Raw genomic sequence first — 24,977 nt, forward strand, 5'->3', positions numbered from 1 at the left:
GGCTTTGTCCTTTTCTGGACAATTACTGTAAAGTGTCAATGCTATCCAGTCTCGTGGACAAGACCCACTCCTCAAACATACTTTATTTTTTATAAAGGAAAGCATGGACTTACTAGAAGAGTCACCTGTACCATGTAGACTTATTTTGCATTAGCAAAATGGCTGCTCTTTGTCGTTTCATTCTTCTTTACATAGAATTACATTTCTGTTTTCTTCCCCCTCCAGTGACTGTTAAACGGCAACTATTGCTGCTGTTGCCACTTATGTCAAATGCAAAAGTCTTGTATGATTTTGCTTAACTTGCACTAAATGTGGAATGATGTATTCAAACATGGCATTGAAGGAAATCAGAAAATGTGTTGTGTGTGTTGGTGAAGATCTGGCCTCTCTCCTGTCTGAGAGCATTTGAAAACAGAGTGTGTTGCGTGGGCAGCAGCTGGTCACAACCTCTAATGAGAATCACAGGACAGAGAGACCAACTACCAGACCTGAGGGATCTGGAGAGGTAGAGGAGAAACAGAGACAGTGCAGTAAAGAGGGAGAGAACAAAACAATTGTTTAGGTAAAAGGCAGGAATTTAACCCCAGAGCCAGATTTGGCAACTGACAAATACTGCTAAGTCAAGTGTCTGACAAACAAAAGGAAAGCAAATATGAAGATAAATCTGAAAACCAGTTTAACTTTTGTTAGTGTGAACAGGATCCTATAATCTAGTTCTGTGCTGCCTTGCCACCAAAGATCTTCACTTGGCTTAGCCGTGGCTAATGTCAAACCTGCTAACATTCTGAATCCTGTAGCCCTACAGTCAGCAGCACACGGCTTCCCAATGGGGAATCCCAGCACGAGTCTGGTACTTTTCTACTGTGGTTAATCATGTTAAGGTTTGCCAATGAGGAGCCAGGGTGATGTAAACAACCTGCAAGAAAGCAATGATCTGATAGTTTTTTGTTGTTGTTGCAATAGGCTATCTGCAGCGATTCAATAACTCTTTTGACAATGTCAGCAAGACCAAGAAAATATCAGTATAGCTCATTTGGAGTCAGAATGGCTACAGGCTAGTCATTTACTGTATAGGGTTCTGACAGACATGTTTTTATAGAATAACTTTTAAATCTACCTGGAATTTGGGTCAATGGGTCATTTAACCAAATAAGACCTTGAGTTTGGTTGACCGAAGAATTGCAGGCTAGTGAGGAAAAAAGACAAAAGATTAGTTGATCTACATTTGTATAGAACTTCAGAAATGAACAAAGGCTTACTGCAGTGAACATCAGTTTATTTTCAGAAAACAGGCACATAAACTGTGGAGACACAATGGAAAGTTACTCTAACAACACCCACTGGAAGAAAACGGCTATGACAGGGACTGTTCATGGTTATATCCTTATATTCCACAGCGAAGGGTGACAGAGATAAACATCGAAATCACATTACATTTGTACATGTACAGTACATACATAGACTGTAGCGATCACAATAACAAATAGACTGCATACGCTTGTGCAATAGCTTGCTTTTCTCATAACTCAGTGGCCATGGAGCATAAGGAGACCAGGAGAGGAAGACAATTTAACACTATTTGAGACAGACGACTAGACCTCACAAACATCTGACAGTCTACTGTGTGCCACTTTAGCCAATATGGATCTACAACTTACAGTAGCTGATACTGTCACCAGAAATCACAACACTCACTATTAATTATTCTGTCAGTTTCCACAAAAGGCCTCATCGTTCTTCACCATCATCAGTTTCACTTTATCCTCAAGATTGGTCCAAGACAAAACCATCCTCAGGTTCTGAGAATTACCAGGCTGGCCATTTGCATTTCGTTACAGAGAACTCTATATGAAAGTGTCCATGGGCAGATATGGTTATCAAAAGTTCTGTCCTTGCGCTATTGCTCAGTTCTTAGTGTTACCGTCTGTGGGTGGATGTTGTCCCTCAGTACAGGGCCATTGGGGATGCCATGACAGGGAGATGGATGGAAGGAGGGCTAGGGGGGGTGACAGTGTCTGGAGGCCCATTTCCCTGGCACCGAAGAACCACAGGATGGAGGGAACCAGGAGGAAGCGAAGAGGGGAGGGTATATCTACTGTAGCCTCACCCCACACAATTATTCTACTCTCGTTCAATCAGATTCCAAGTCCAGCTTTATGTGTACTGTAGGCGAGATGGATTGTTAGCTCACTGGGAAATTAGTTGTGCAATAGAATACAGTTCTTTTAAGTCCAATTCTGAAGACCTCTATTGGACAAATGCACAGGCTGTCCAAAGAGATGCCAGCCAGGGGGTGTTTGGTCTCCATGGTAACATGAAGCAGTTGCCATAGGCTCTATATGCCGTACACAGGATTACATAATGGTGAGAGTATTCACATGTCAAGTATCTGTGAGAGGATATAGCAGAGTAATATTACAAGTTATGAGGGTTATTCACAAAACTTCAACTCCGTAAAATGTACTTGTAATCCTGACTTTAAATCTTGGCCTCATGCGTGCTCTTCGTTTACAAAAGCATAACATATATTGCTATCAATGTTTTGTATTTTACTAATTTCTGTATTGGTAAAACAGGTGGCACATTCACTGAGACATCAAGTTTTATAAATAACCCCCATTTTTAATAGTCGAAGCTAGGAGTGCATTCTTTCATTTACCAACAGAATCACATCTTGTCTGGAAGTGCAGCTCCCTCTCAGGGAGAATATCACAGTAAAAAAAACACTTTGTCCCATTTCCCCTCATATACCATGGGCCCCCACCCGTAGGACGTTAGCCAGCACTGTCCTTAATGTGTGTGGAGTACAGTAGGGAATTATGGGAAGCCAATCTGACTGAGGAAGCTATGGGTGGGAGGTCAAAGGGGGAAAGGTCCTTTCTATAGGAAGTGGTGGTTTCATGACATCACCAACCCTGGGTTGGGTCTTAAGTCTCTTCATCATCATGATCCATAGGAACTGTATATACACTGACATTTAGTTCATAGTATCTCATACTGAGACACTTTCTGTTTACTTAGCCAGTATTAGTTCACGGGGTAGAATGGAATGTGTGTGTGGTTACTGGCAATACAGCATGTTGGCACACAAAGCCGGTGATGGGGTTAGCTTGTGGATTAGCTTTCCTCATCACACCCCGTTGATCAGAACCACAGTTTGGGTGGGGGTCTGGGAACGGCTTTGACGTTCGCGCTTGGCGTTCTTGGTGCTGTCGTTGCGTGAGCGTCGAAGAGACAGGAAGCTGAGGCGGCCCTCCAGGCCCGTGGTCTTCTTGGTGTTGGTGTTTGGGACGGTGGTGATGTTGTTGTTTACAGTATTGTCCAGCTTACCTTCCGCTCCCTCTGCTCGGTCACCTGAAACACACAGAGAGGTATGTTGTGTGAGCCTGGTGATCGAGATAGATAAAGTACATTGGAAGCCCCGCCCCAAAAAACTCACGTAAACAGTAATGAATATCCTTCGTGTGTAGGAAGCCCTGCACACACCCGTAGACTGTCATACCCAAGTCTTTTTCTAAAAGTTCCCACTGTTACCCTTTCTCACTGGTCCAAAACTTTCTGCAGGCTCTTAGGGACCCAGTGGAGATTAGGATGTATCCCCCAGCAGTACTGCTTGCCTGTGCCTCTTCACCTGCTCTGGCCTAAGCACTAGGCTAGCTGTCACTATGACTAATAGGTCTCTCCTCTGGCTCAGGTGCAAGTCAGACAGGAAGCAGAAGACGATATGTCTTACTGAAAATAAACACACACACCATCAATCTCTCTCCTTTTTCACTTGTCTGCATATTTACACACTACCTCATACAGTATGCAAACACACGCTCTAAACCCAGCTCTCCTTTTTTACTTTTTTGGCCGCACACACACACCTCTCTCCAGGTCACACTCCGGTGATGACGCCCCGCTACACTCGCTGCGTGGTCCCAGGACAGGAGAGATGAGGCCAAAGTCAGACAGCGAGACTGGGCTGGGAAGGTCCAGACTGCAGGGGCGTGAGGAGGGAGCAGGGGAAGAGGAGGAGGAGGGGCAGGGCGAGGAAGAGCTGACAAAGGGACAGGGCGAAGGGAGGTCCTGGAGGCTGTTGGGGGAGTGGGAGGAGGAGCCCAGGCTGCAGGTGGAGCGGGTCTCTGAGTCCTCCTCTGACATGGCACTGCTGCTGCAGGTCTCATCCTCAAACGACTCAGACGTCACTGCAGAGACAGACAGAGGGAAAGAATGGTTGAGATGTAACAAGCCTTTACTGTACAACTGAGTGTACATGCAGAGCATCAATGTGGCATCCACAAAATCCCAAAAATCCAAAGAGAAAACAGGAAGCTGGAGATTGAGTGTGAAGGGGTTTAGGTGAAAAGGGAGGGAGAGGGAGGGTAAGGGTAAGGAGGGGAGAGAGGGAGTAGGAAGAAAAAGCAAATGAGGGAGACAGACGGTGGGTAGACGAGGGAGACAGACGGTGGGTAGACGAGGGAGACAGACGGTGGGTAGACGAGGGAGACAGACGGTGGGTAGACGAGGGAGACAGACGGTGGGTAGACGAGGGAGACAGACGGTGGGTAGAAGAGGGAGACAGACGGTGGGTAGAAGAGGGAGACAGACGGTGGGTAGACGAGGGAGACAGACGGTGGGTAGACGAGGGAGACAGACGGTGGGTAGACGAGGGAGACAGACGGTGGGTAGACGAGGGAGACAGACGGTGGGTAGAAGAGGGAGACAGACGGTGGGTAGAAGAGGGAGACAGACGGTGGGTAGACGAGGGAGACAGACGGTGGGTAGACGAGGGAGACAGGCGGTGGGTAGACGAGGGAGACAGGCGGTGGGTAGAAGAGGGAGACAGGCGGTGGGTAGAAGAGGGAGACAGGCGGTGGGTAGAAGAGGGAGACAGGCGGTGGGTAGACGAGGGAGACAGACGGTGGGTAGACGAGGGAGACAGACGGTGGGTAGAAGAGGGAGACAGACGGTGGGTAGACGAGGGAGACAGACGGTGGGTAGACGAGGGAGACAGACGGTGGGTAGACGAGGGAGACAGACGGTGGGTAGACGAGGGAGACAGACGGTGGGTAGACGAGGGAGACAGACGGTGGGTAGACGAGGGAGACAGACGGTGGGTAGAAGAGGGAGACAGATGGTGGGTAGACGAGGGAGACAGACGGTGGGTAGACGAGGGAGACAGACGGTGGGTAGAAGAGGGAGACAGACGGTGGGTAGAAGGGGGAGAGCGACTCCTTGGAATACTGCAGACACATACTTTACACTGAAAGAGGGAGTGTAGAGACATACAGCACTTCAAGACTAATATGAGATCCATTTCCCATGTAGGGGTCAAAAGTCACAAATTCCAACATGGATTGCGACTGTATGAATGAAGGAATGTTTTTATGACTTTGAACTATGGGCAATCGCTGATTCTTTTGTTTACTGCCATCGGAGAGTTTGAAACAGACACAGCATATTACTGTTTATGTGGGTTAACGCGCAACAGCAATAACCTTAGCCAATGGTGGCTAAGTGGGTCAGTCAGCAGTAGGGCTCTGAGGTTGCCATGGAAACATCATCCTGCAGCCCATAATGCAGGACAATAGGAAGTGGATCAGTGAGTGACACACACTGCTGTGAACATCCACTGTCTTCGTCTGACTACAGTTCAGCCTCAATCTCATCAGTGTGTATCTTCAGCACTTAACTGATTCGGGATCAGCTGTCATTACTCAAGTCCTAACCTTAACCATAGGAGCTTAAACAGTAACGCTGTCTCTAGGCTAGTTGTCATATCATGGGATCTTCTGCAAAGTCAATACAGGCATTTTAAATTGAACAGGCATTTCCTTTGAAAGAAAATTGAATTAACAGACTTCAAAAGAGCACATTTAGCATGTATTGTAATATTATTTAGACACCAACGCAGGGCAGTGCTTCACTTTCAATAAAGTCAACTCCAAACATTCTGTGTGCCTTTAATGTTCCAATTCTAGGAAAACATTCCAAGAAAACAGGCAACCCTCTCAGGAGCCGGACACAATCATGATGTTTTCGAAGAAAAGACCTCCCTGCACAATGTCAATAATGACGTTTTCTAGGAATTCCTACGAAGGTTTTGAAGAACAAGTCAGAAGGAGAGTCAACAGGGTGTTTATGTGCCGTACCCAACTACTAGTGAAAAGTAGGCAAGGCTGGCTGTTTAGCCTCACTATGTAGGACAGTTGATACAAGAACAGTTTCTGCAGTTTTCAAGCACAGAAATGAAATGACCAGAACATCATGCATTGTAAGTGTACTCACTGGAGATGCCATCCGACTCCATCTTGAAGCTGGCAATGTCATCCACGGCAACACTGTCGCCATCGGCGCCCACGCCCCGCCCCCGGGGGCCCATGGCAGAGTTGCGTCGGCGTTCGTGGATCTCGTCTGAGATCATCTCCAGGTTTCTCAGAGCCGTCTTGTACCCTTCTTTGGCCTGGCTCAGCTTGGCCTGCAACTCATCCACGTTCTGCTTTAGGTGCTACAGACGGACAGAAAGGGAGTCATTGTCAGCATTAGCTTGGTATACACAGTTAAGTACACACACACACACACACACACACACGCACACACACGCACACACACACACACACACGCAAAGGCAGAAGAAGAAACCATCATTGCCATAAATGGTTTAGACCTGAGATGACATGGCAATATGTTCAAGGTCAAAGTATATTGACCTAGGTCACATCAGTAAAGATCATACATGGAGTAGAGTCCACAATAACAAGACAGTAAGACTCCTTAAATCTAAAATAACTTTAAAAAGGTCTATAAAGGCAGGCAAATTCCAGTGTAGTGTACACATACCTCAAGCTGTAGGTAGTACTTTGCCTTCAACTCAAAGTAAGGTCTGCGGGAGAGATGTCAATCAAAAAGATAGAGGGAGGAGGGGAAAAAAGAGGGAAGGAGAAAGATTAGAGGCGATGACAACAACTCAGAACACCTGTGTACATATCACCAAGGCAAAAGGGTGAGATATAGGGTTATCACATTAGATGAGCTAACTGTGGAGAAAGGATTAGACAGAGAGCTGAGGCAACACAGAACAAGACAGGCTCAGTCCCAACACTCTAAAACTGTCTCTTTTCTCATCTCATCTTCATGACACTTAATAGGTTTCAACCATACTGATTACACATATCAAGTACATGATCTGTGGTCATGACGGAAAGGAGACAAGGAAGCTTTTTAAGACTATATGGATTGGCAAAAGCCTCAGTCACAGCAGGGAAACTACTTTACACTCCCTCCCCAACACAGACCTCCAGTCTATGGAGTTTTGTAAAAACGTGACAGCATATACTAACCAGAACACCACCACATTGTCTCTCTTTGTGCTGCTTGGAAAAACTGCCACTACTTCATCATCAAAGGTCAAAAATGACACTTGCACGCCACAGGAGTTTGGTGGCACCTTAATTGGGGAGGACAGGCTTGCGGAATAAGTGGAATGGTATCAAATACATTACATACATGGGTTTCATGTGTTTGGCGCCATTCCATTCATTTCTTTCCAGACATTATTATGAGCCGTCCTCCCCTCAGCAGCCTTCACTGTTGCACGCACATTTACCTTTTGCACATTTATATTCATTTATTTTGTTCAAGTTGACCTTTTTCAAGCTACTGATAAATCTCCATCATGAAAGATCAATGTCTTGGAAAAGGTCACTGTCGACAAATAAACATGGATGTGTGAATGTATGAGTCGCAGACCATTTGGTAATTGATGCAGTGGTTGTATCAGATTCACTTTGACTTCTCAGTCTTAACTACAGTGTAGTTGGGTTGTTGTCGCAATGCAGTCATATGGGACTCACTTGGACTTGTTGATGGTGCGTTTGAGTTTCTTCTCCAGCTGTTTCATGCAGCCCATGGCTGCCGTGTACTTGGCTGCTGTCTCCTTGTGCACCAGCTCACTCCGTGTCTTTGTATGCTCCGCTTCCATCACCTGCAACAGCCAAGTACACGGGAGCCAATAAGTACAAACAGCCAATCAGAACACAGTCTCGCAGCTACATGGAAATGTGAAAATGTGACTTCTTAACTTGTGAAGCATCAATTTCCATCCACATTTTGCCTTTAAGCTTTGAATAGTAACAGTCATGCTGCACAAATGCCCTTCGCAGCACCCAATTCCACCCCCCACCCCCCCATGCAGTACGGAATTCACCCTCTGGGTGGCGTGGTTGAGCATCTCCTGCCAGGCTGAGTCAAACTGCCTTGTGTCCTCCTCCAAGAGCCTCTGCTCTGCCAGGGCGATGGTCTCCTTGGCTGCACGCAGCACCTCCGTGGCCCTCTGGAAGTCCTGGGTGGCTCTCTGGGCCTCCAGCTGAGCCTGGGCAATGGGTAGAGAGACAACATTTCAGATATGCACTGAGATCAGCCACAGAACCAGACCTTCACTGGGTCTCCTGCAGAATCATCTGCACAACAGATGGGATGAGACCCTACCAGACATACTTCATGACTGGGTCTCTAGCTGGGCCTGGGCAACGGGTAGAGTGACAGCCCGCCAGATGGGCACCGCAAGAGATCATGACACTCTGTCGCCAGCCAAGTTCTCTGTCACCATAAAATATTACGTGGGCCATGTCTGGCCATATGTGTTGAACCCCTGCCCCTACTGGCAGCAGGCCAATGCCCATACTAGGCCAAATCCTTGATCTGTACACCTCAAGAGAACTCTTTCCTCTCGCAGAAAATTAACAATGGGCTCTTCAGTCAAGAAATGACTATATCCAGTGTCTCTATATAACTACAATGTAAGCACTTCTCATAAAATGCTGTTTTTAAAAACAAGAGACACACAAAACTCTCAGCTCAAACATTGACAGGAATAAACCAAATCAGCTGTTGAGTCAGCATGGAAAATAGCAACTAGGCGAAATAACAAACAGGCCACCGAAGGTCCTTGTGACTGACTATGGAAACACGCCAAACTGTCTTGTACATAAGATGTTCCTAACATCAAAAGGACTAATTTAGGAGAAAACACAAAGGTCATGACGGCATGACATATGGTTGTATAAGCAAAGTATACCTGCATCGTCTCATTTGACACTTACTGTATACAGCAGGGGAAGAGATTTAGGGCTCAAAGACCTCACAGCTAATAGAGTTATTGTCAAACACTTCACCTGTGTGTCTGTGCGGGCTGGCTGTGTGCGCGTCTGTGAGCGTGTTGCGTGCGTCTGTGCGCTTGTGCGTGCGTCTGTGCGTACAGATGTCTGTGCGTGCGTCTGTGCGTGTCTGTCTGTCTGCATGTGTGTGTAAAACAAGGCTCCACATCTTGTTTTCCTATTGGTATCTTTGGTTCTATTGGTTCTATCAGAAGGTATCAGTAACATCCAGCTTTGTTTTAAAACATCCCTCCCTACCCACTCTGAATGTTCTGTTCTGAGGTCAACCAAAACATCGTAGACTGCCGCCAGAGAGAACATACAAGTATTACCCCTTTACTCTCTGTCCTTATTTTAGCCCAACCGAGTCACATAGTAACAGATAAACTCCAAAACAGTTCCCTCCTCCAGCCTCAGTTACGGTAAGGTACAATACAAAGTGAAAGCTTAGACTTAGACTTCCTGTGTGTGTGTTGCATTGCTGCAAAGCTAATCCTTTACTCATTTATCCAATTTTCCTCTCTAATCTGTCAGTCATAGCAACTGACAGAAACCCCCTGTAGCTAGCGCTAATACCCTAAGCCCCTCTCTGCTCTGTGGGTACTAGTAAAGCGTTGACTCAAGACTTTGCCCCAAACCCACCAATAGCGTGTCTAGGGAAGGTGATTTACTGTATCTGTGTGGGCAGATACAGGAAATGGGTACATTTCCTGTAGAGGTTAAATATCATTCCAACGTTTTACAGTAAGGAGGATAAAACATTTCTGATCTGCCAAAAACCAAATCCCAACTGAACTATTGTTCAGTTAAAGTAGTCTGACTAGTTTGGGAGGAAGTGAAGGGAGATCTACACTGACATGTCTCCTTGGCTGCAAGCAACTTATGAATAAGTCACAGCAGAGAAAAATTCCAACAGGATCTCATGTGACTAGAGATTCTGCTGAACTAATTTAAGAGAGGAACACATTGAGTCACCGCAAAGAAAACAAGTGAAATGAAGTGAAATGAAGTGATCATTATTTCCTGCTCTCATCATGACCTATGGAGCAGTATGTGGTATACGTCAAGACTCTACTAGACAAGGATCTGCAAGCCAAGATATTCAATTTTTTAGACAACATCCCATTCCCTACTATGGTAATTTGATTAGCCTTCCAAATGCCAACTCAGCACGAACTAAACAACCTCTGCCTTGTGGTGATCACACAACCCATTCACAGACCTTCTCATGACATGGATGGGCTTGGCGTGCACATAGAGAGTTGGGTCCAATCACATGCTAACCAGTGTCTATCACTTCACTGTATGGATGAGTCATGAGTTTGAATGCCTAGGAATTCAACCGGGGCCTCTTTCACAAAATAGTTTGGCATGTTGTTCATGAGAATTGCAACATACACACGCTCTCATTTGGACAACTCTCTCCGTCTTTCTCCCTCGCTCCGTACGCACATTCAGTGATCTACTTTAAAATCGTTCTGCATAATTATTTTCCCACTAACCCCAACAAGCGGACTACATGCTGAGAAAACATGCCCCACTCCCAGGAACACCCTATGTGCATCCAGTGTTGAACACTTAGTCTAATGTACAAGGAATGATCTCTGGAGAAAGAACTATTCACCAGACAAAGTCTAATGGCTGACTCAGTTCATAGAAATAATACTGCATTGAAGCATAATACTGTACAGCACGATGTTCTTTGTGCATCTATCTATGTCTTTAATTTACTTCAGCAGGAATCACTCCTAGATAGCAGGCTACTTAGTGGCACACTTACAGTTCATTCTGAAAGTATTCAGACTTCCACTTTTGCACATTTTGTTACGTTACAGCCTTATTCTAAAATTGATTAAATACATGTTTTTCCTCGTCAATCTACACACAATACCCCTTAATGTTAAAGCGAAAAGGTTTTTAGAAATTTTTGCAAATGTATTAAAAATTAAAAACAGATACCTTATTTGTCTGTCTGTCTGTGTGTCTATATACATTATTTACATAAGTATTCAGTCCCTTTGCTATGAGACTTGAAATTGACCTCAGGTGCATCCTGTTTCCATTGATCATCCTTAAGATGTTTCTACAACTTGATTGGAGTCCACCTGTGGTAAATTCAATTGATTGGGCATGATTTGGAAAGGCACACACAAAAACCAAGCCATGAGGTCGGAGGAATTGTCCGTAGAGAGCCGAGACAGGATTGTGTCTAGGCACAGATCTGGGGACGGGTACCAAAACCTTTCTGCAGCATTGAAGGTCCCCAAGATCACAGTGGTCTCCATCATTCTTAAATGGAAGACATTTGGAACCACCAAGACTCTTCCTAGAGCTGGCTGCCTGGCCAAAATGAGCAATCGGGGGAGAAGGGCCTTGGTCAGAGAGGTGACCAAGAACCCAATGGTCACTCTGATAGAGATCTAGAGTTACTTTGTGGAGATTGGAGAACCTTCCAGAAGGACAACCATCTCTGCAGCACTCCACCAATTAGGCCTTTATGATAGAGTGGCCATACAGAGGCCACTCCTCAGTAAAGGCACATGACAGCCCGCTTGGAGTTTGCCAAAAGCCACCAAAAAAAGAAAAAGGACTCTCAGACCATGAGAAACAAGATTCTCTGGTCTGATGAAACCAACTCTTTGGACTGGTTGCCAAACGTCACGTATAGAGGAAACCTGGTACCATCCCTACGGTGAAGCATGGTGGTGGCAGCATTATGCCACCAGTTCAGTGGCAGGGACTGAGAGACTAGTCAGGAACGAGGAAAAGATGAATGGAGCAAAGTACAGAGAGTTCCTTGATGAAAACCTGCTCCAGAGCGTTCAGAACCTCAGACTGGGGTGAAGGTTCACCGTCCAACAGGACAACGACCCAAAGCACACAGCCAAGACAACGCAGGACTGGCTTCAGGACAAGTCTCTGAATGTACTTGAGAGGCCCAGCCAGAGCCTGGACTTGAACCCGATCAAACATCTCTGGAGAGACCTGAAAATAGCTGTGCAGCGAAGCTCCCCATCCAACCTGACAGAGCTTGAGAGGATCTGCAGAGAAAAAACTCCCCAAATACAGGTGTGCCAAGCTTGTAGCGTAATCACTGTCAAAGGTAATTCAACAAAGAACTGAGTAAAGGGTCTGAATACTTATGTAAATGTAATATATATTTTTGTTTATACATTTGCACACAAAAAATTACATCTGTTTTTGCTTTGTCATTATGGGGTATTGTGTGTAGATTGAGGGGGAGAAAACAATTTAATCAATTTTAGAATAAGGCTGTAACGTAACAAAATGTGGAAAAAGGGGTCTGAATACTTTCCGAATGTACTTTATAAATATATAAGTACATTTATTAGTATTTAGTAGTGTTCTGTTCCTACTGTATACTGCAGATTAACAGAATTCCAACAGAGAGACTTCTCACAGCAGGCCTACTGCTGTACACCTGCTCCACTATAAATGATTGGCAACCCAGCCCTTCTCCTTAATCCATCTCTCCTCTGCCTACTCTTCTCCTCCATCACCACTTCAGTCCTGCTGCCACCGTGATCCATCATTCTATTCTTTTCAGTTTACTCATCCCATCTTTACCCTTCATTTTCAGCTGCACGGTGATGGTGTTAAACATTTATTTTAAAGACTTGAGCATAATTTCTCAGCCACCTTTCAAAGCTGGGCCTCTCAGGAACTCACGACCGGAGGGAAGAGGGACAGAGAGATGGATTTTTACAGAGGCGGGGAGATGGATGGAAGTGGAGGCATTAGTCTATTTATTCAGCACATTACAATTAATTATTGTGTTGTTATTCACTGTCCTCTCTAAGGACTGTCCTCTCTATTTGGCCTCTAGAAAGATGAATCACAGTGTCACAGAAACACTATCAGTGTATCCTCGAATCCAGTTGGGAGGCAAATTTTACACACCATTCAACACTTGGCAGACACTTGATACAGGTCAAAGGTAAGATCATTAGTACATAGTTACATCAGATAATGATTAACAGGCGCCAAACTGCTTCATTAAATATGGTACTTAAACATTCATGGTTAACTCCTTTCCCCTCATGTGTATTACATATCAACCCATATCTATAGTAACTCAAATACAGGAAAATAATTGATCAAATAATTACAGCCCTACTCATATTTTAAATCAGTAGGGCTCTGTAAAACAAACAAGCACCAACGCGTGCACATGCAAGTGTAAGTAAAGTAGAACTTCATAATAAGACCACGCTTTCTCTTTGGGCATAAGAGAATCAGATCCCGCTCTACACAGCCTTTAAGTAATTCAGAGCTTGCGCTCTTCGGAGCCCGAACAGAGTATTCATTTGGTGAACCGGCACATGTTCAGATAAACATCTCTTTGCTACATATTCACACTTGCCTCCATGGCTGCACGCATGTAAGAGAAGCTTTGAAATATAAAGCGTTCCTATAATCTTCACAGGATAAATTTGACAAGACGTGCCAACACTTCAAAGACCAGAGCGTTTCAGCGAAACATTCCTCAGCATAGGCTATCAACACTGGAATAGTATCAGCTTTCAGAAGAGAACACAGACACACAGCTATTTTCCAAGAGAATTAACTGATTTAATCTTGGTGAAAAGGGAGTGAGATGGGATGAAAAGGGCCTTTTCAATTGGAGGTCAATGATTTACAGTCAGATAGTAAACATGCCTCTCTACAGTCACGCTTCACTAGCCTTGGCCTTAATTGTGTCCCGATTGAGACTGTTCATTTTGCTGTGAGACACAAACAAATTGTGACTGGCCTAGATATGTCAGTGACCCACAGAGTTAATCCTGGAGAAGTCGTTAGACCGCACATGACTCAGGGAGAGCTCGTCTTAATCATGCTTCATGGTCTGATGCTATAACAACCTAGAAGCTGTACATCGATCAGGCCAGTCTGAATGTTCTCTGAGGCAAAGTGAAGGACAACCTTGTTCAGGCATGGACATGGAAATGCAAGCCACTTGTTCCAAGTGGTTGCCTAACCATTGCTTAACTTCAGTGTTCCAGTCCACGTCTAATGTGCTGAAGCACCACTTGTAATGAACAGCTGCCTCTTGGATTCCTCAGCACACTCATACAATGTTCCATGACTGCAGGCTTGGACAGCAAGCGTTGACACCCAGGGGCGGACTGCACGAAATGCCAGATGGACTGGTCCATTTTTAGCCCAGAGGGCCTGTCTAACTTGGGATTTTAGAGCAAAATGATAATTATTTGGCTAACTATGGGGAAAGAAATGGGCTGGTGTAGGGGCCTCGAGAAAATAAATTGGCCGGCGAGTTAGAAATTATAGGGCTAATTTCAGGTCCCAGTCTGCCCCTGTTGACACCCACACACACAAACGTTAGCCAACCAGAACAATAGCCACATGCACAGCTCACACACAGCTGTATTGAGTCATTGTCAAGCTGAGCTGCCATTATTAAAGCAGCTCCAGTCCTGCTTGCTGAAGCAGTGATGTAACCAGGGCTGACCAGCATCAACATGCACCACAGGACAGGCTGGCCTCCCACCTCCCAGGAGGCCAGAGCATGGCTCCAGCAGCCACGACCTTGTCTCTGCTCCCCCTCTCCATCCTTCCCTCCATCCCATCCTAGCCCCCATGACCCTCACCCGCTCAGTGCTATAAGCATGCCAAAACCTCTCTCCGCAGGAGAGAAAGAGACAGGTCACAGATGGTCTCTTGACTTTGCAGGATTACAAAATGACAGTAACCGTCTTAACCCAATCTCCATACCCTCAGGGATATACTAGCTGTTCTGTAATAAATGGAACTGAGTTGCTGTGGCGGTAAAGGAGACTGTCTGGCACAAGGTTCCCTATTCTACCACAGCCAGTAACTTTCCAGGGCAAGACATGACAACATTCTTCTTGCACTGCAAGAATGCATGTTGGGATTGTAATAAAATGCAATGATTACAGTATGACCATATAAATTCCTACAAACTCTTTCCCAGTCCTTTTGCTTTATCCCGGACACTACGGTGACAGGTTGACGTATTAGAGCCCCCAGCCTCTGACAAAGATGTGCAGGGACCTATAGTCTCCTTCCTATCTGTGATCCATCTGCCCTTGACTCAGAGCCAGAGAACAATCCCATACATCAGCTAGAGACAGCTCTCTCCCCCAGTCTGAATCTATTCCAGCTGTACCAAATCCAACCAATCTACTGGATGATCTCCTCCAGGCCTGAAGGATTTTCATTGCTTTCCTCCCCCAGCCAGAAACCACTAAGCCCCACATCTGTTCAATCTATGGCCATCATGGAGGTCAGTTCATAACTAATCTCACAGACATATCCACAGTCTGTCTCCTCTGTTCTGGACCTCAGGCATCTCCCCTCCTCTCTCTCATTTTCCGTCTCTCCTTCGTTCTTCCCACCTCCAGACGCACTGCGGTTAGATGACTGAGGCAGGCAGGGGGTGAGACGATCACGACTGTGCACTTCAGTTCAGCTATGTGGTAATCACTGTCGGTAACAGGCCATGCAGGAGAGAGCGAGAGGGAGGGGGCGAGATAGAGGGGGGAGGTAGACTGTGCCCAAATCTTGCACCAGCCACAACACATCACCATCACCATTCTCCTCCTCTCTATTGTTGCACCTTTCCCCCCACTAGCTGTACCTACTCTCCAGACAAGATGGGGCAGCTGGGAGGGAAGGGCAATAGGACTTCAATGTTTAATGCTAACCAGGGATGGGGTCAATTCTGTTTCACTTCCAGTTAATTCAGAAAGTAAACCAAATTCCAATCCCAATTCCAAATTATGACTGGTCTACTTTTTGTCAAGTCACACTCTTCAAACCTGAGGTGAACGAGAAGGAAACTAAACATATTTCATGAGGTATAAGAAAAACACTTTTCATCATTTTACACTACCGGTGACTGCAGCAATTGAGGCACTCTGATTCAGCACTTTAAAAATGGGAGCTGTCAAAGAAAGTGCAGGGTGCCCAAGTGACCCCCGGGAAACATACAGTAAAAAACTTTCTGGCCGAGTCAAGCCGTCTCTGATCCACTTACAAGGGCAGTCAGCCATTAACTTGTGACACGTACTACCTCAGGATATACTAGTAAGTCTTCTCAACATCTAAGGTAAGTAACCATCTATTGTTTTGTTATGCAAAAGCCTGAGTTATGGTGTGTGTGTATATCTAGACCAAAGTCAAGGGCATTTTTCCACAGCGCTGCCACTTCCTGTGTACCTTATCATTAGCCTTCTAAAGCAAATAATAATGTATTGCTCATGTAGGCTACTTCAACAAACCAGAGAGATAGAGAATTTCCACCCCTCTGGGCAAACAATGATTCAAGTTCAAAGTTGTGTACATGCTCACCCACTGAAGGAGAATGGAAAGATGGAGGTGGAGATACATTGCAATAGAAGAGGAGGAAGACAGAGGAGGATAGAGTATAGAGGAATAGGAAGATAGGGAAAGAGAGGAAGAGTGTTTGTTGCATAATTGATTCAGGACTGCTGTGTTAGGATGGGCTCTGCTCCAGTCACCACTGTGAGGTTGATTAACTCAACCATGTCAGAGAGGCAGCCATTTACTGCACCTTTGATCCATTTCAATCTCAACCGCTTTGTAATGCTCCTAACCACACCATCGATCGATGAGGCCTGCCTGCCCGCCCGCCTGCCCTAGAATCGCCCTATGCAGTCAGGTCCCACTGACTTCTTGTTGCAGAGCTCAGCATTGTATGACACACAAGCGAGTCCTGCACTTGTTCATAATTAAGATACCTGCCAACCTAGTGTGGAAATAAGAGCCACAGAGTTGTTTTTTTAAGTTTCAGTCTCAATCCCTCGAGTATGTGCCAAACTCTTATTGAACCCCTGAACAACACATCATGGCTTCATACCATTGCTTTCAGTGAAATAACTGGGCCAGTAGATACAGGGGTGCAACTTTGGTTTTAGAAATGAGGGGGACATAACCTGGGCATCTGAAGCTCATTTTATGCATATCTACTAGGGCTGTCACCGACAAAAATAAAATCTTGGACAACCAAGAGTAGTCTTTTCTTTTATTGGTCGAAATTTTAAAACGTGTATTTTACTATATATAGACACACCCTAAGTGTTTTAATAAAATCAACTATATGTACTGAACTTGTCTGATGCTTTAGGCAGGCTGTTTGATTAAATAACTAAGACACACAAATGACTCAAGAGAGAGCCAGAGATCAAGATAGCTTAGCCAGAAAAAGAAAAAATCCCGCTGCTCCCGCTTCGCAGAATTACGCTTCTGAAGTTGCCGGCAATAGGCTACACCAGCACTCTGCAACCTTTTCTATTTGGAGGGCCAATTTATCTTACCATTTCTACCAATCTGCATGCTAGTTATGATTTTTATATGCACATTTTCATGGTACAGTTTAATTTATAAGTCTTTGTATCTCAAAATCATTGTCTGTGGTTAATTTACATTCTATCTAAATGAAAATTATGAAAATCTAAAAGTAACTTTTATTGCATTGCCAACTATGTAAAAATAGAGTACATAAAGCAACACATAAAAACATTGCAGCCTGCAGGTAGAAAATATCCTGATAAAAATAAATATCATATGAATCACATTGGCTACGCATGGCCTGTCTGCAATGAATTTGAAACATTGTATCAACTATCAACTGGGTCACCCAGAAACTTCTGCTAGCAAACTTGAAACATTGTGTGAAATATTCTGGGCCCTCAGAGTTTCCCGCAGCAGTGAGCTCTGGACAGACACAGCTGTTGGGCATTTGTGAAAGCGATATGAAGTAATCAGGTATTTTATGACGTTTCCACTGGATCAGAGCTTTACATTTTTCACTTTCGTGTCAAATGTTTATCGAAAGGGAGAGAGCTGGAAATATCGTTCAAATACTTTGATAAACTATTGTCATTCTCAATTGATTGTAAAAACAGACTTTGTTTACTTGATGTTTGAGGTGAAGAAAAATTACTTGGAGAAGCTCCACAGGTCATTATAGGAACATTTATGAGCCTATATTTGCGTGCAGGCCAGGTAGATTAGTCCTACTTCTATATTTGTGTGCAGGCCAGGCAGATTAGTCCTACTTCTATGTGTAACCAGGTAGATTAGTCCTACTTCTATATGTGTAACCAGGTAGATTAGTCCTACTTCTATATGTGTAACCAGGTAGATTAGTCCTACTTCTATATGTGTAACCAGGTAGATTAGTCCTACTTCTATATGTGTAACCAGGTAGATTAGTCCTACTTCTATATTTGTGTGCAGGCCAGGCAGATTAGTCCTACTTCTATGTGTAACCAGGTAGATTAGTCCTACTTCTATATGTGTAACCAGGTAGATTAGTCCTACTTCTATATGTGTAACCAGGTAGATTAGTCCTACTTCTATATGTGTAACCAGGTAGATTAGTCCTACTTCTATATTTGTGTGCAGGCCAGGTAGATTAGTCCTACTTCTATATGTGTAACCAGGTAGATTAGCCTACTTCTATATGTGTAACCAGGTAGATTAGTCCTACTTCTATATTTGTGTGCAGGCCAGGTAGATTAGTCCTACTTCTATATGTGTAACCAGGTAGATTAGTCCTACTTCTATATGTGTAACCAGGTAGATTAGTCCTACTTCTATATGTGTAACCAGGTATATTAGTCCTACTTCTATATTTGTGTGCAGGCCAGGTAGATTAGTCCTACTTCTATATGTGTAACCAGGTAGATTAGTCCTAATTCTATATGTGCAGGCCAGGTAGATTAGTCCTACTTCTATATGTGTAACCAGGTAGATTAGTCCTACTTCTATATTTGTGTGCAGGCCAGGTAGATTAGTCCTACTTCTATATGTGTAACCAGGTATATTAGTCCTACTTCTATATGTGTAATCAGCATCCTTAGTTGACAGGAGCGTTTCAAACAAAAGACGATTAATACATTGACAAAACTCATAAATGGAATGAAATAAAAACTTGTTTCTCAGAAGTGTAGCAAAGGTTGTGAGTTCACATATCTACTCCGAAAATAAGAACAATAAATGACTGCAATTAAAATATATTCAATGCATTAACAGAAATTACCGTAACCAAACAAACATTTCAGATTAGAAATAATTGGAATTAATGGTAACATGTAGGCTACTACTGGTGATAAATGTAATGGGGAATTGATAGACACAGCAAACAAGGCACACGATGAAGTTGTGAAACAATGAATACACACGAAATGGCGGGAGAGCGCGCATTCTGGAGAGACGTGCCTTGTGCATCTGAGCCACAATCCCCATATTCTTGGACCGTGCCATCCCCGTGGCCTCCTCAATGGATTATTCCACTGAGACCAGTGCAAATCAGACCAGTGTGCCAATGAAAAAAATAACTGCTCGACTAAAAAAAATCTCGTCTTTTCAATACAGACCCTTTTTGTCATAAAGTATTCCATATAAGGCACCCAGACCTTCTGAAAGATGCACAGTATACCCTTAATCTTGTAATAAATCAAATCTAGTGATGCATAACTTGACATTTCTGCCATCCATTGTAACATTCTGGGAGGATAACCAACCTTCCAATTAATAGCAATGCATTTCTTAGCCGCTACAAATGCTAGGTTACACAGCAAACAAAAACAGCGAGAAGGGAGAATCTGTAGACATGCTGAGATAAAAGAACATACTCTTTTCCTGAATTCAGCCACAAGACCATAACATATGCAAATATGTCCCCTTTCAGGTTTTACACCCCCAGCAGAGGAACTACATTTCTGAGTGCATGATATTCAGTTTTACTGGCATAGATAACGTTCTATGGATGGTCTTAAACTGCAGTCATTTATGTCTGAGATTATATGAACATGACTGGGCATTCAAACATATCGGTATCCATCATCAGTAGTGTCTCCCAGGTCTTCGTCACATTTTTGTTTGACATGTTTTGTGTCATCAGGAAAGGCCTCTATCAACCCTCGATACAGTTTGGAAATCAACTTGAGGGTTGTCAGACTGCCTTAAAATGTTATAAATCTTTGAAGCTTCTGGCTTGTCCAGTGTTTGCTGCACAGAGAGATAAAGTGTTGGTTTTGCAAAAGTTCACCTCAGCGCCGTCACAGACTGGTCTTCCCTATTTGACTGGCCCTGCTGAGACCCCTGTCACCATCTGATCCTGCTCAGATGAATATCGGTGTTCAATCGTTTGGCCGCTGGTTTTATTGATTCAGGTCTAGTGTGATTGAGGCAAAAATAATAGCTAAAGTTAGTGATGTAGCTAGCTAACCTTAGCCAACTTTTGGCTAGCTCTAATGGTCCATCAACTGGCGAAAACTAGCCAAGTTAATTGACTTCTGTTGAGACGGGACAATAAGGCTACAAAACATTTCCATACACACTTAAGCTGTTAGATGCTGCTCCCTGACAGATAGCTAGAGGCTAAAGCTGAACTGGCTGTGGTAGCTACTAGCTAGCTAGTTCATTCTCTTCAGACGAGAGGGGATGAAACATTAGCTAACGTTACATGTCAGTTACACTACTAGCTCAGCACTGAGAATTTAAAAAAAAGTATTAAATCAAACAGCTGTTAACTTGCCAGCTACAGTCAAATAAAGAGTAGCCAGTTTCTGATCTGCATGCTTTTACAACCTGGAGAAAAAGCGCAACACACAGAGACAGCAGCTGCAGACAGCAGCACCATGCTACCCGACTGCTCTTAGGCGTCCGCATGGTCCTGAAGTACACTGATGCCGCTTTTTGTATCACAGTGCAATGATAAAACTGCAGGGGGACAAAAATGATATTTCAATGTGGGGGGGTTGCGCACCTGAGTAGATGTGCAAAAGGTAGACAGAGGAACTCATACAATCCAATATCCTCAAACTTAGAATAACTTCCCTTTTCCATAAGGAAACTTCATTTACTTTGTCTGGGGCATTAACATAAATCACAACCACACAAAGGTGCATTCTCATTAAGAAGACATATAGAGGTTGCTTAAATGAGAGGAACACAATGCCCAAAGCAGAGCTAAGAACAACCAGAGGGAACAAAATAAGAGAAGAAGTGAGGAACCATTGGCCTTTAAAAACCTTTTCACGTCTGGTTTGGTCCTGGCGATTCCTCTCTGACTGTTTCCAGCTGCAGGGCTCACATCTAGATGAGCAGGTGGCAGCAGCTCCCCTCTAACAATAACTACGGCTTTGCAGAATAGGGAACCAAGATCACAGCTTCACACAGAGCCACCCCCCCCCCCCCCCCTCATTAGGCAGCCGGGGCTTTAACACTTAGTGATGTCGTTGTTGTTAGAGCCATCACTCATTGTTACCGGGTATTGAGGGGCAATTAGGCAAATGAGGGCGAAACCCTGCAGGCCATTCACTTGTCCAAGCAAGTCAAGCTAGGTAAATAGGTAACACTTAATTTAATAGTCCAGCCCATTTGGTGTTCAATGTGATATTTGCCTAGTATTTCGAAATGATGTGTAGTCAACCTGGTATCAAATAGTATGTGCTGTTTTTAATGAATCCCAAAGAAACTAGGCAAATAGAATGCGAACTAGGCAAATAAAGCATTTCCGATAAATAAAAGATTTTGGACTGTTTCTAAGGTCAATATAAGCAGAGACCCCCAGCCTGTAGTCCCCCTGTCCACCCAGTGGTGTCTCACCTGTCTGGCCACTCTCCGGGCCTCCCAGTAGGGTTCCACCGCCTTCCCAATCTTCTTGACCAGCTCATCCAGCTTCACCGTGGCCTCAACCAGCACCGAGCGGAACTTCTGCCTGGCATCCTGGAGAGAAAACAGGGAGAAAGGGTTAGCTAGGACTGTAGCAAACCTCCAACCCTTTGCTTGCTATGAATGTTCACAAAGGTCATAGAAGACTCACCAGTCATCTCAATGACATTATGACGTCATTGTTCTTAACCGTTTAACCAACCGGAGTTAACAATTGACAGCAAATATTAAATTAAACGCAGCATGATTTCACGAAACCAGAGTATTCATTCAGACTCTTAAGGTAATTCAATTAATTTTGACGTACGAGTTGGGGCTCTCCCTCCTTCGATTAGAAGAATTGAAAAGGCCAGTGTCCTAAAATTGCATTAGTCTTTGATCAAGTTAACAGGGGTAGCTATGTCGATGTAACCTTCAGACAGAAGCAAACAGGCAATTAACAAAGAAATGGCCATATGAAAATTATAATAGGAAATAGCCTTTTATGCGACACACCATCAGCTACTGTTAATGTTTATGCATCGGTTGGAGTGGTCAGAAGTAAAAGCCCCAGCTAAGCATGCTGATAAAGCCAATAACAGGACTACTTTCAATCATATCAAACCTAATCTAATCCGAGACATTAATTTGCCTTGAAACCGTTTTAGATAAGGCAGAGGAGATTTTTCTGAGAACAAGCAAGTGGGGTCAAGTGTGACGTCCAGAAGGAGACATCATGGTGGACATAAAACAAAAACAAGCATGAAAACAGATTCCTGGAGATGTCAGTGTGGAAAAAATATATTGCACTTATGCAATAAGTTTATTGGATTGTTTTCAATTCTTTGAAAGGTTAAATCTGACCATGGGATTTTATGTAAAGAGACTATATATAAATCTGAGCCAGTGTTCTGGACTAAGATATCCTTCCTGTTACCGTTTCAAATCTGAGGGATGGAAGTCCAATTGTGAGAACAGGGCAGGGACACACACTTCCTGTGACATCATCAGTCATCCTGCAACAAGCTGGCATCTGAGGACAAACACCATGTCTGAAAGCAACCCCTAGCCCCTGAACCCTAGCTCCTGAACCCTAGCTCCTGAACCCTAGCCCTTGAACCCTAGCCCCTGAACCCTAGCCCTTGAACCATAGCCCCTGAACCATAGCCCCTGAACCCTGAACCCTAGCCCCTGAACCCTAGCTCCTGAACCCTAGCCCTTGAACCCTAGCCCCTGAACCCTAGCTCCTGAACCCTAGCCCTTGAACCCTAGCCCATGAACCCTGAACCCTAGCCCCTGAACCCTAGCTCCTGAACCCTAGCTCCTGAACCCTAGCCCCTGAACCCTAGCTCCTGAACCCTAGCTCCTGAACCCTAGCCCCTGAACCCTAGCCCCTGAACCCTAGCTCCTGAACCCTAGCCCCTGAACCCTAGCTCCTGAACCCTAGCCCATGAACCCTAGCTCCTGAACCCTAGCTCCTGAACCCTAGCTCCTGAAACCTAGCCCCTGAACCCTAGCCCCTGAACCCTAGCTCCTGAACCCTAGCCCCTGAACCCTAGCTCCTGAACCCTAGCCTCTGAACCCTAGCTCCTTCCCATTCAGTGTGTATGAAGATCAAGGAACCAAATACAGTGATGGCTCCACCACCACTGTTTGCCATTTGCCCAATAGAGACAATTCAGAGGATGGGTCCCCCCTTTCTCCATCTCTCCTCGTAATGCATTTCCTCCCCCACTCTAATCCATCCCTTTTTTCTGTTCTCATTTCCACCATCTCCCTCTTTTTCTCCTCTAGCTGATACAGCAGAGGTTACAGCACAGTGCAGTCTCTCTGTCTCTCTCACATCTCAGAGGTTACAGTACAGTGCAGTCTCTCTGTCTCTCACACCTCAGAGGTTACAGTACAGTGCAGTCTCTCTGTCTCTCACATCTCAGAGGTTACAGTACAGTCTCTCTGTCTCTCACACCTCAGAGGTTACAGTACAGTCTCTCTGTCTCTCACATCTCAGAGGTTACAGTACAGCGCAGTCTCTCTGTCCCTCACATCTCAGAGGTTACAGTACAGTGCAGTCTCTCTGTCTCTCACATCTCAGAGGTTACAGTACAGTGCAGTCTCTCACATCTCAGAGGTTACAGTACAGTGCAGTCTCTCTGTCCCTCACATCTCAGAGGTTACAGTACAGTGCAGTCTCTATGTCTCTCACATCTCAGAGGTTACAGTACAGTGCAGTCTCTCTGTCTCTCACACCTCAGAGGTTACAGTACAGTGCAGTCTCTCTGTCTCTCACACCTCAGAGGTTACAGTACAGTGCAGTCTTTCTGTCTCTCACATCTCAGAGGTTACAGTACAGTGCAGTCTCTCTGTCTCTCACATCTCAGAGGTTACAGTACAGTGCAGTCTCTCTGTCTCTCACATCTCAGAGGTTACAGTACAGTGCAGTCTCTCTGTCTCTCTGATCTCAGAGGTTACAGTACAGTGCAGTCTCTCTGTCTCTCACACCTCAGAGGTTACAGTACAGTGCAGTCTCTCTGTCTCTCACATCTCAGAGGTTACAGTACAGTCTCTCTGTCTCTCACACCTCAGAGGTTACAGTACAGTGCAGTCTCTCTGTCTCTCACACCTCAGAGGTTACAGTACAGCGCAGTCTCTCTGTCCCTCACATCTCAGAGGTTACAGTACAGTGCAGTCTCTCACATCTCAGAGGTTACAGTACAGTGCAGTCTCTCTGTCCCTCACATCTCAGAGGTTACAGTACAGTGCAGTCTCTATGTCTCTCACATCTCAGAGGTTACAGTACAGTGCAGTCTCTCTGTCTCTCTGATCTCAGAGGTTACAGTACAGTGCAGTCTTTCTGTCTCTCACATCTCAGAGGTTACAGTACAGTGCAGTCTCTCTGTCTCTCACACCTCAGAGGTTACAGTACAGTGCAGTCTCTCTGTCTCTCACACCTCAGAGGTTACAGTACAGTGCAGTCTCTCTGTCCCTCACATCTCAGAGGTTACAGTACAGTGCAGTCTCTCACATCTCAGAGGTTACAGTACAGTGCAGTCTCTCTGTCCCTCACATCTCAGAGGTTACAGTACAGTGCAGTCTCTCTGTCTCTCACACCTCAGAGGTTACAGTACAGTGCAGTCTCTCTGTCCCTCACAT

General features: G+C 44.7%; 1 protein-coding gene across 1 annotated transcript in view; it reads right to left on the minus strand.

Moving 5' to 3' along the window:
- Positions 1-1,259: 1,259 nt before the first annotated feature.
- The window catches only part of LOC139564449 (SH3 domain-binding protein 5-like), a 28,801-nt gene continuing 5,083 nt past the window's right edge, over positions 1,260-24,977 (minus strand). Inside the window, exons 3-9 of the mRNA XM_071383980.1 lie at positions 21,783-21,902; positions 8,192-8,356; positions 7,839-7,969; positions 6,826-6,868; positions 6,274-6,493; positions 3,870-4,190; positions 1,260-3,354 (exon numbers count right to left, since the gene is read on the minus strand). Of these exons, the coding sequence (XP_071240081.1) occupies positions 3,131-3,354; positions 3,870-4,190; positions 6,274-6,493; positions 6,826-6,868; positions 7,839-7,969; positions 8,192-8,356; positions 21,783-21,902 (1,224 nt within the window). The 3' untranslated portion in view covers positions 1,260-3,130. The remainder of the gene's footprint in view (positions 3,355-3,869; positions 4,191-6,273; positions 6,494-6,825; positions 6,869-7,838; positions 7,970-8,191; positions 8,357-21,782; positions 21,903-24,977) is intronic.

This window comes from Salvelinus alpinus, chromosome 35 (assembly GCF_045679555.1).
Source record: "Salvelinus alpinus chromosome 35, SLU_Salpinus.1, whole genome shotgun sequence".
Classification (NCBI taxonomy): domain Eukaryota; kingdom Metazoa; phylum Chordata; class Actinopteri; order Salmoniformes; family Salmonidae; genus Salvelinus; species Salvelinus alpinus.